Below are 12,687 nucleotides of genomic sequence, written 5' to 3' on the forward strand. Positions count from 1 at the left end.
TAGAAGAATTTCCCTTTCACAATCCCACCAACACTTATTTTATGTATTTTTAATCTTCACCATTCTGGTAGGGTTTAGGTGGTATCTCATTGTGGTTTTAATCTGCATCTCCCTTATGATGAGGAACATTGAACTTTTTTTCATGTGCTTTTGACTGTTAATCTGTCTTTATTAGAGTTTTTGATTCAGCTTCTTTTCCCATCTTTTAGTTGAGTTGATTTTTTTTTTTCTTTTCAGGTAAGCCAACTGAGTTCCCTGTGTATTCTGGTTATCAGTCCCTTATAAAAGGCATAGTTTACAAAAATATTTTCCCATTCTGAGGATTGTGGATTCCCACGAATTACTGTGTCTTTTTATGTGCAGAAACTTCTTAATCTGATGTAATACCACTTGGTTTTTGGGGGAAATTTTTGCCTGTGTTTTGGGGACTTAGTGAAGAAGCCTTTACATGCCTCAATGTCTCCCAGAGTTTCTCCAGTATTTTCTACCAGTAGTTTTATAGTTTGAGATCTTAGGTTTAGATCTTAGATTCATTTTGAGTTGAATTTTGTTAATAGTAAAATATGGGCATCCAGTTTCATCTTTCTGCAGGTGGATACCCTGTTTTTCCAGCACCATTTGCTAAAGAGGTCTGCCTTTTCCCACTGGATTGACTGGTACCATCTGTGAAAAATCAGTTGGCTTTATGTTTTAGGGTTTATATATGGGGTCTCTATCTTGTTCCATTGGCCCAACTGTCTGTTTTTGTGCCAATACCATGCCACTTTGATTATCACAGCTTTATCATATATTTTGGGGTCAGAGAGTGAGATGCCATCCACTTCACTCTTCTTTCACAGGATTTATTTGGCAATACAAGGTCTTTTATAATTCCAGACAAATTCTATGATTATCTTTTCTAGATCTGTGAAGAATGTTTCTGGTAATTTGATTGGAATTGCATTAAATATGTAACATAGACATATGTTAGAGCCATAAAATGTCTCTCCTTCATAGCCTGGCTTGCTTCACGCAACAGTAAATTTTCCATATTTATCCACTTCCTGTCAAAAGCCAAGGTCTTGTTGTTTTTTATAGCTGAGTAATATTCTGTAGAGCATACGCGCCACACTTTTTCAGTCCATTCATCTGTTCATGGGCATTTGGGTTGGTACCATGTCTTAACAATTGTGAATAATGCTGCAGTAAACATCAATGTGCAAGCACTTTTCTGACTAAAAATCCTTCGGCACACACGCACATGCCCCCTGTGTGAGTTTAAGCCACCAGGTCTGGGACTCCAACCACGATCCACCACATGGGAGTCCAGCAACATATTCATTATGCCAACTGCTGTTCCAAAATTCTTCTGTCCTTTGATACCAGGAGTGAGATTGCTGGATCATATGGTAGTTCTATTTGTAGATATTTGAAATAGACAAGTAGGTTTACATGAGATTAAGTATTAATTTCTTCAGTGGTTGTGAAGTCATTCTGGGGTCCATTGTTTAGTTTCCATGTGTTTGTATATTTCTGATGATTATTCCAGAAATTAATATCCATTGTGGTCAGAGAAGATCCTGGATATAGTTTTATGTCTTTGAACATGTAAAGGCTTGATTTGAGCTCTATCAAATGGTCGGTCTTCAAAAAGTTTCCATGTGGGGGTGAGAATAATGTATATGTTATGTTTTGGGGGTGGAATTTTCTATAAATGTCTGTCAAGTTATTTGATTTACGGTATCTCTTAGGTTCTGTATGTGTTAATTTTTTTCTATATGGTCTGTCTAATGGAGATAACAGGGTGTTCAGATCCCACCATTTGGAGTGTTGCAACCTACCTGTCCTTTTAGATCTGTCTTTCCTTCACATATTTGGGTGCTTCTGAATTGTGTGCACAGATTTTTTTTTTTTTTGAAGAGGTTTTCGCTATAGGGCGCAAGCGCCCGCCAGACAGACAGAGACAGAGAGACAGAAAGCAAGAAATCACCCCCCAGGAGGGATGGCCACGCCGTAATCCCTTCTCCTCCATTCTCCTCTCGGGATCTTGGGCACACACGCACACATGCCTGGCATGAGTTTTAAGCCACCAGGTCCGGGACGCTAACTGCGGTCGACTACGTGGGAGTCCAGTGACATAGCCATTATGCTAACTGCTGGTTCCCATGCACAGATATTTTTAAGTGTTATATCTTCTTGATGTTTAGCCCTTTTACTAGTACATGATATCTTTCTTGGTCTCTTATATTTTTTGTCTTAAAGTCTATTTTGTCTGAAATCAATTCAGTGACTTCAGCCCATTTTTATTTCTGTTTGCAACCTTTTCCCAGACCTTAATGTTTAGGCTATCTATGTCTTCATCCATGAGCTGCATTTCTTATAGGCAACAGATAGAGAGTTTCTGTTTTTTAATCCATTAAGCCAGTCAGTCTGAGTCTCTTGACTGGTGATTTTGATCCATTAACATTCACCATTATTACTGATATTTCCAGACTTCTTGTCATTATGTTGGCTCATTTCTTGGTTGATTTTTGTTCCCTGATTTCTGTCTCTTCGACTTTACTTTTCCTGGTATAGCACTCTGGAGTTGTTCAATTGTTTCAGATTTTGTTTATCTAAGAATGTTTTTTATCTTTTCCTTTCATATGAAGGATAATCTTGCTGGGTCTAGTAATCTTGATTAAATTTTTTTCATTTATCATTTTCAATATATTTCCCTGTTCTTTCCTTTGCCTGTATTATTTCCAGTGAGAGGTCTGATATTAGCCTAATTGGATAACCTTCATAAACACCTTGATGTTTCTCTCTTGACAATTTTATTATCATGACTTTGTCTGTGGTTTTGGCCAATCTGGCTATGATGTGCCTTGGAGAAGATTTTCTTGGGTTGATTCTATTTGGGGTTCTTTGTATTTCTCATGTCTGGATATTCAAATACATCTCTAGGTTTTAAAAGTCTTCTTCCAGAATTTCATGGAATAGATTATCAATACTCTTGCTATTTTGTTCACCTGCTGGGATATCAATTATCCAGATGTTTGTGTGCTTAATGTTATCTAGTATTTCTCATATTTTCCTCATTTTTCTTGATTACTTTCTAAGTCTTTTAGGTAATTTTTTCTAGGTCAGAGGTTTTATCTTCTACATCTTTGATTTGATCTTCTGCATAATGTTTTTTGCTTTTTGTTGTTGTTTTTAGAGAGGTTTTTACTCTGCAGCATTTACACTCACTGAAGAGATTGAGAAAAAAGAAAGCAAGATATCCCCCTCCCCGTGGGGAATTGCAATGTTGCAATCATTTCTCCTCCATTCTCCTCTCAGGATATTGGGCACATGTACACACTCACTCAGTATGTCTGAAACAGCTGGATTTGGGACTTGAACCGTGGTTGACTTTGTGGGAGTCCAGTGATGGAACTATTATGCCATCTGTTGAGTTCCTCTATTCTTCTTTTTTATATTATCAACAGAGTTTGAATTTCCTGTATTACAGCCTTTATTGCTAACAATTCCACTTGATTATCTTTTATTTATTTATTTATTTTGGAGAGGTTTTTGCTATAGGACATGTGTGTTTTCCAGAAAGACAGAGATAGACAGAAAGCAAGAAATCACACGCCAGGGAGGATGGCTATGCCGCAATCCCTTCTCCTCCATTCACCTCGTGGGATCTTGATTCTTTTTCATGGTGTCTGTTTCTTCTTTGAAATCATGGAATCCTTTCCTCATCTCCTGGATCTTCTGGAGTTCATTGTCTCTTTTCTCTTCTGTGCCATTTAGTTTTTTCACTATGAATATTCAGAATTTTTTTTCTGTGAGTTCCATTGTATTGTCTGTGGATGATGAGGAATTGATGTTTTCCCTTGGGAGAGAGATATATTTTGATTTCTCATATTTCTTGTGTCTCTGAGATGGTTTCTGGTCACCTGGTAAATTATATGTTTCTTCTTAAATTCTTTGAGTTCATTCTGAGTGTGTAAAGTGTGTGAGAGGAGGTGACCGGCGATGTATCTGCTTCTCTGCCTTCCTGATGATCACCCAGCAACCTGCACTGTTGTTGCTGGACCTGGATAATTCAAAATTCTCCCAATCACTAGAGAACAGGTGCACTTGGGGTTGAGCTGCTGAGCTTAAACTGAGGAAGACAGAAGGTGTGTGTGCTGCACACTTCAGGAAATGCTAAAATTTGAGAATTCAGAGGTGTGTGGCAGGGGATGAGCCATGGTCTCTGCAGCTCAGCCCTCTGCTACTCACTGTACAGCAGGGCCATGGCTTGGACGGATGTCCCAACTGTGTATAGAATGGGGAAAGAGGGATTCTCCAGGTCTCAGTTCTTTAAAAGGCCACTTTAAAATTCAAGAATTTTAAATTTGTGTTTTGTCATAATTTTTTTTGTAATGTCACATGGCAATATTTTTTTTTAAGAGGTTTTCGCTATAGAGCATGTGTGCTCACCAGAAAGACAGAAAGTGAGAAATCATCCCACAGGGGAAATGGCCATGCCACAGTCCCTTCTCCTCCATTCTCCTCTTGGGATCTTGGGCAGGCACGCACATGCACCCAGCGTGAGTTTAAAGCCCCAGGTCCAGGACTTGAACTGTGGTTGACCACATGGGAGTCCAGTGACATAGCCATTATGCCAACTGCTGATCCCCACATGACAATCATTTTTACAAAACAAGACGAACAATAACAACAAAACTTCCCTACAAAATATAGGGACACCTCTGTGGACTCATGATTAGGCAGTGGTTCCCATATGGCCTACCAAATAGTATATGTCCCTACCCAGAGTTTTGACAATCATGCTGGGCATGTGTGCATGCATGCACAATCCTGAAAAAGGGGAGAAATGAAGAAACAGGGACCGCAGCATGGACATTGCTTATGGAGACTGCTTTCTTTCTTCATTATCTCTCTGTTTCTATTTCTTTCTGTCTACCAAGTTAAAAAAAAAAAATGAAAGAAAATGCATGTGTTCCTTTCTAAAAAGCTTAATTGTAGTGTACTTGATATTTAAAAGCTGAACATATTTATTATCTATATTATGATGAATTTGGACATGGGCACATATTTGTACTATCATCACCACTGCTAAGAAACTAAATCAGGGCTGGTGAGTGACATAGTGGTTAAGGATGCTGGACTCCCACATGGCTGAATATGGTTTGACTCTTGGACCTGGAGGCTTGCTTTCTCACTTGCGCTCTCTCTCTCTCTCTCTCGCTCTCACTCTTGCTCTCTCTCTCCCCCCAGTCAAAATAAAATAAATAATTTAAATAAAATAATTCTTTTAAAAACATGAAAAAAGAGAAACTAAACCTATCCATTCATATTGTATCCTTCATGAAGTACCATGACTAGCTTTTTATTCCTTGGGAGATTTTTGCTATAGAGTTCCTGTGCTTGCCAGAGAGTCAGAGTGAGATAAGTGACAAAAAGTGAGAAATCACCCTCCCTCCCCAAGGATCATGGTCACATCACAATTCCTTCTCCTCCATTCTCCTCTTGAGATTTGGGCATACATGTATAGGTAACTGCCATGAGTTTCAAACCACTGGTCCAGGACTCTAACTGCTGTTTGCTATGTGAGAGTCCAATGATGTAACCATTGTGCCACCTGCTGGTCCCTCATGACTACCTTTTAAGAACCCCCAAACAAATTTTACTAGTCTGGATTTTTCCAATTTATACACAAACTGCCCTTTAGGAAACATCTGGAATTTTTCTGAGAAGATGCAATTATCCTTCAGTTGTATCCATGAAGAAAGAAAGAGTTCATGTCACATGAGTAGGAGATGGATATACCCAAAAAGTAATTTTATGGGAGGTGGGAATATAATTATTACCAAGATAGATAAAAATCATCCACCTCTAAATTAAGTGCACTCCTTATTTTTAATATTGCCTCTCAACCAGCTTCATCCATTTATGAAGAAAAGCCAATTTACAAACAGCACTGGGTATAACCTGTCCCTTGATGACATAAATTTGGCACAGTATGATATCCACAACTTGGTGAGACTTTCTGAAAAAAATTCAACCAGTTGGCTACTGGTTAAAGTAGGAGACTTTGTCTACAAGAGCCCTCATGATCAAGGCTTGGTCATCAATAAAATGCTGATAAAATGGCCTGCTAGTTTGAATGAGGTATGATATAATTTCAATATTAAATTTGTACAGTGGTATCTGAACAGAGTCCTGAAATAAATTGTGATTGTTTTAACTCAGCATTAAATTTATCTTTTATGTCCTGACTTTGTACAATATGATTTTGCTTATACATTATCTACCTACAAATATAGTAAGAACTGATTTTTATTAATAAGGTAAATGTGTTCTCAAAACTTCACCTTCAGGCAGTTTTCTCATTGTACAAATATAGATAACCTAGAGATCATATTGCCTATTACAGAAAATATATGGCTAGTCTATTATTTTATTGGATCACTGCCATGTATGGACCTGAAACCCTTTATGTTTTGTAGACAGTCTATATTATAGGTTGGCATGCTGTAAACATGAGTATATTATGGATGAATATACCATTCACTGGGCCAGGTCATGGTGTGGAGGCCAGGTCATGGTGTGGAGGCTAAGGCAGCTGGATCACACATGGGTGGATGACTACACAGTTCTAATCTTGTACCCAGCATGTGTGCATGCATGCCAAAAATCCCAAGAGAGGACTAGAGTAAAAGGGATTGTGGTATGGCCATCCCACCAGGGAGTGGTTTCTCACTTCTTTTCACTCTCTTTCTATCTCTGTCTCACTCTGGTGAGAGCTCAAACTCTATATAACAAACTAAAAAGAAAAGAAAAAAGATGGTATTCATCTCTTGAAAATAGCATTCCCATTTACTCTTGTCCTTTATACCTTTTATTCTTTGAATTTTCTTGGTCTAAGCATCTTAAAGCATTTACCATAATAACAAACAAATGGATTAGAAGGTGATTTCTAAAATAATCATTCTTTATATATGTCTTGGGTTCTTAATATCTGAAAAGCAATGTCTTGTGTGAACTCAGAAGCCCAGAATTGGATTAACCACAATACATGGTTTATGAATCACTCTTATTATTAATTTTTTGGTCTGTAATTTTTAATGATATGTATACATATCACATTAGGGTCTTTTTTTTCACATTAATTTTTTTTAAATCTATAACCTAAAGTTTTCTAACTAACCAGATATGAGGAAATGATTTAACTATACTGATGAACTCAACTTCTCAGCACATTTGCCATACAGAAATCAGTATTAAAATGGTTTTGGATGAAGTTGTTAACTAAGAGAAAACCCATGGGATATTTCTAGCTATGTACGAAATAAAATAATTAGATATCTTGGTAATATTTGGTAAGGAGATGATAAAAAGGAAAGCTAATCATACCAATTTATTTAGAAGTCAATGTGATAGTGGTTGGTTCCACAGCATGGTGGTTAAGAAAGCCAGATCTCACATGGCTGATTGCAAAATTTGAGTCCCAGAACTAGTAGCTTGAGAAACATGCTGGACCTAAATGTATGCATGCCCGAAATCCCCAAAGGAGGGAAATATGGAGAAGGAATTGCAGCATAACCATTCTCCATGTGGGATGCATCTTTCTCTTCCTCTCTTTGTTTGGAGGGCCTGCATCCACTAGCACAAAAACAAAATGGTCCAGGTTATATGAACATGGTTGAAAGTGAGAAGATAATTACTATATTTATGTATGTGGGTTTGTGTGTGTATTTTAAAATTTTTTACCCTAGGGCATGTATATTCACTGGAGAGGTACAGAAAGAGAGAATGAGAAATCACCCCCTGGGGAGATGGCCATGTCACAATCTCTTACATTACGTTCTCCTCTTGAGATTTTGGAGATGTGCACACGTGTGTCTGGCATGATTTCCATGCCTTTGTTCCAAGCCTTGAACCATGGTGTTAGCCATGTGAGAGTCAGCACCTTATCTACCATGTCATCTGCTGTCCCCTAGTAAAGTTATGTTAAATGACAAAGCTTTCTCACAGATAAACAGGATTGAAGATATCCATTCAAAGCTCTTGGTACTATACATAATTATGACTAATGATTCCTTTTTGCATTCAGACTCCTGAATCTGTGTGCAGCCAGAGCTGTGGTCCTGGATTCCAGAAAACTGTCCTTGAAAGAAGACCTAATTGTTGTTTCCTTTGTGTTTTCTGCACAGATAGAGCCATTTCAAATCAAACAGGTATGAAATATATAAATACCTTATGATAACTCCACTCCCTATATAGCCATAAAAAGGAAGCCAGTAACAGTAGAAATGGAATATAGAGTATCATTGTTCTCAATTTGTGTGTTCACTTATTGTTTCAATATGTTTATGTCATAAACATGATTGCTACTCTATTGTGTGTCACCTCTTTTCTGACTGTCTTCATATCAGACTAAATTTTGAAACTGATCCAAGGTAAAACTTTCTTACATCCAGTGCTGTATAAAACAGTGTCTATTTTAGATCTCACACTTGACCATGTAGAAGTCTTCTAAAAAAAAGGACAGTTGAAATCAAGGCTACCTCTGAGTTTCATGAAAGCTTAAAAATGGTTGTCATGGGAACCAGCAGCTGCAAAAGAGACAGAGTCCAATGGGACCATATCACAGACCTCTTGCTGTATTTTTCCCATGCAAATGTGTCTCTTACCACCTCCCTACCATGACCCTTCACTATTAAAAACTGTCTTCCCCATAGTTACAGCAACCAGAAGCAATACAAAGGTAGAGAGCACAAATGGAGCATGTGTCTCAGACTGTGTTTTGCCTGCCCAGGTGTATTTTGAGATTTCATAGATGGCAGAACTTTGCGATGTATGACTTTTACCTCCTCCTCCAGTTGAATCTTTCTAGCTCTGCCTCAGTTGCACCTGCTTCTGAGATACCGAGAAAGGAATCATCACCTAAAACTGGATACATACACACTTCTCTGGTTGGAAGACAAGGCTTTCCAAGAACACACATGAGAAGTAGAACTCATCCTCTCCACTCAATTCCACACAAAGGTGTAAGATTGGATAATTCATCAGATGACCAGAAAACATTCAGAGGCATAGACATATGAGGAAACAAGAAAATAGCTCTCCCTTGAAGGAACAATTCATAGACAACACAAAAGAATTTGCAGAAATATCAGAAAAATAATTCAGAATATTCATACTAAGAAAAACTAGATAAGAGGCAAGAGAACAGAGACAATGAACTCCAGGTGGTGAGGAAGTTCTTCAAAGACTTGGAGGATGAGATAGACACCATAAATAAAAATCAAACAGCTTCTACAGATAAAAATTGTAATACAGGAGATCAAAACCTTCCTCAAAAGTATGAATAGCAGATTAGACCACAGAGAAGAGAGAGTCTCTAATCTGGAAAACAAACCTCTGACTTAAATAAACCAACAAAAAGAATGAAAAAAAGAGGACAATAGAAAGGAAATTCCAGATATATTAATAGCCCAACTTTCCAAAAAATAGATATTCCAGAAGATGATGAATCTGATAAGGGCATAGAAGACCTATTGAAAGAAGACCTGACTGTTGTTTGTGTGTGTGTGTGTGTTTTATGTACAGACAGAGCCATTTCAAATCAAAGAGGTATGAAATATATAAATACCTTATGATAACTCTACTCCCTATATATCCATAAAAAAGAAGCTATGAAATACTTGTAGAAAAAATACTTGTTGTCCTCTTTTCTTTTTTTTTTTTTAATTCTTTTTGTTGGTTTATTTAAGTCAGAGTTTTGTTTTCCAGATTAGAAACTCTATCTTCTCTGTGGTCTAATCTGCTATTCATACTTTTGAGGAACGTTTTGATTTCCTATATTGCAATTTTTATCTGTAGAAGTTCTGTTTGAGTCTTAATTATGGTATCTATCTCCTCCTTCAAGTCTTTGAAGAGCTTCCTCAACACCTGGAGTTCATTGTCTACATTGAAATACTTGCAGAAAACTCTCTAAACCTAGAGGAACATTCAGACATCTAGATCCAAGAAATACAAAGGACACCAAATATAATCAACATAAGAAGACACTCTCCATGGTACATCATAGACAGGGCAAAATCAAAGATAAAGAAAAGATTCTAAAAATGTCAAGAGAGAAGTGTCAAGTTACTTACAAAGGTTATTCTGTTACGCTAACGTCAGACTTCTAAACCAAAACAAAACAAGCAAAGAAAGAATGGAAAGACATATTCAAAACATTAAAAGAATTACAGTGATTCAATCTAAAAACAAATAATGAAATATATTTTGAAAGAAAAAGAAGAACAATATCAACCAGGAATACTATACCCAGAAAAATTATCTTTCAAATGGGAAGAACAAATAAACTAATTTTCTGAGAAACAAAAACTGATAGAATTCAGTAACATTAGACCGGCTTTTTAAAAAGTACTGAAAGGAGTAGTATATCAGGAAAATTAAAGACAGATAAAGAAAAAGGAGAGAAAAAAAATTAATCAAGATAATGGCCAACAAAATGACAGGGATAAATCTGTAAATATCAATAATAACATTGAACATTAAAGAATTAAATACTCCAATCAAAAGACACAGGCTAAATGGATTAAAAAGAGGAGGGACAATTCAAAGGCTGCTTACAAAAAAATAAAAATAAAATAAAAATAAAAATAAAAAACCACACCTAACACATAAAGACATAAATACATTGAAAATGAAGGGTATAAATATATTTTTCATGCAAATGGAAATTTTAAAAAGGGTGGAGTCACGATACTTAGACAAAATAGAGTTTAAGACAATGACTTCAAGAAGATACAAAGCAGTACACTATATAGTACTAAAATGGCTAATTCACCAAGGTGATATAAAAACATACATATCTATGCACCCAACTCTGAAGCACCCACATATGTGAAAGTCAACTAGATCTAAAGTGAGAGAGACACTGCAGCATGATAATCATTGTGGATCTCAACACCCCACTCTCTTCTTCAGACAGATCATCTAGACACAAAAATAAGCAAAGAAATAAGGATCTAAAGGATACCATAAATAAAATAGAGTGGACAACTACAGAACCTTTTGTCCAACAACCATAGAATGTACACTTTTCTGACCCCACATGGAACATTTGTGACGTTTGACTACATGAAAGGGCACAAAATAAGCCTTTACAAATTCAACATTATAGAAACTATATCCAGCATCTTCCCTGACCATGATGAAATTAAACTTGAAATCAACTGCAGGGAAAAAAAAAAACTGAATACACACATACACACACATTTGGAAACTATACATCCTAATCCTATTTTTCAATGACTTTGCAAACACTGGAGAATTTAAGACTGAAATAAAAAGCAGTTCATTGAAACCAATGATTATAAATACATTCCTTTTTTAAATAATTATTTTATTCAACTTTATATATTTTTATCTGACCAGAGAGCGAGAGGAAGAAAGAAAGAAAGAAAGAAAGAAAGAAAGAAAGAAAGAAAGAAAGAAAGAAAGAAAGAAAGAGAAAGACACACAGAGTGAGAAAGCAAACCTCCAAGTCCAGCACTCAAACTATGGTCAGCCATAAGGGAGTCTAGCACCATTAACCATCACATCACCTGCCGGCCCCTGAGTACATGAGTTTTTATCAGCTATGGGACACAGTGAAAGCAGTTGTAAGAATGACACTCATAGCAATTATTGCTCAGAAGAAAAGAACTGAAAGGTGGCAAATAGACGACCTAACAGGATACCTCAGGGATTCCTAAAACAACAGCAACAAAATGCCAGGAGAAAAGAATACTAAAAATCAGAGCAGCAGAATCTCCAAATTGTTCTCCACAGTGGTTGGACCAATTTACATTCCCACCAGCAGTGTAAGAGAGTTCCCCTTTTACCACACCCCCATCAGCACTTTTCATTTTTTTTTTAAATCTTAGTCATTTAATAACATGATTGAATGTATAAAAGAACTTTTAATAAAAAAATTAAAAATAGGGGCCAGCAGGTGGCATGGTGGTTAAAGACACTGGATTCCCACATGGCCAACTACGATTCAAGTCCTGGACCTGGCAGGTTGCTTTCTCGCTTTCCGTCTCTGTCTTTCTCTGATCAAACTGGAAAATAATAATAATAAATAAAGTTAAATAAAATAATTAGTTTTAAAAAATTAAAAATAAATAAAATAATAATAATAAATAACATTTTAAAATTAAAGCAGAAATAAATGAAATAGAGACTAAGTTAACTACGCAGAAAGCGAAGGAAACCAAAAGCTGGTTCTTTGAAAAGATAAACAAAAGTAGCACAATGTTAGCTAGACTAATTAAGAACAACAGAGAAAGTGATCAGATAAATCTAATTGGTTATGAGGCAGACAATATTACAACAGACATAGTACAAATATAAAAGATCATTAGACAATACTATGAACAACTATAAAGCAACAAAAGTAAATAGGATGAGATGGATACATTTCTGGACACATATAATCTACCAAGATTGAATCAGGAAGATATAGAAAGTCTGAATACAGCAATAATAAATAGACTGAATCCATAATAAATATCCTCCAAACAAAGAAAAATCCACATCTCAATGGTTTCACTTGTGAATTCTGCATAACTTTTAAAGAGCTTACGCTGATTTTACTCAAATGGTTTCTAAAGGTCCAAAGGAAGGAACTCACAAATTCAATATATGGAGTCTCCATCACCCTGCTCC

General features: G+C 36.4%; 1 protein-coding gene across 1 annotated transcript in view; it reads left to right on the forward strand.

Moving 5' to 3' along the window:
• LOC102493216 (vomeronasal type-2 receptor 26) overlaps positions 1-12,687 on the forward strand; it is a 46,732-nt gene that overhangs the window by 20,820 nt on the left and 13,225 nt on the right. Inside the window, exons 6-7 of the mRNA XM_014593381.1 lie at positions 5,899-6,129; positions 8,075-8,198. Coding sequence (XP_014448867.1) covers positions 5,899-6,129; positions 8,075-8,198 — 355 coding nt within the window. The remainder of the gene's footprint in view (positions 1-5,898; positions 6,130-8,074; positions 8,199-12,687) is intronic.

Source organism: Tupaia chinensis, unplaced genomic scaffold, assembly GCF_000334495.1.
Source record: "Tupaia chinensis unplaced genomic scaffold, TupChi_1.0 Scaffold140464_1, whole genome shotgun sequence".
NCBI lineage: Eukaryota > Metazoa > Chordata > Mammalia > Scandentia > Tupaiidae > Tupaia > Tupaia belangeri.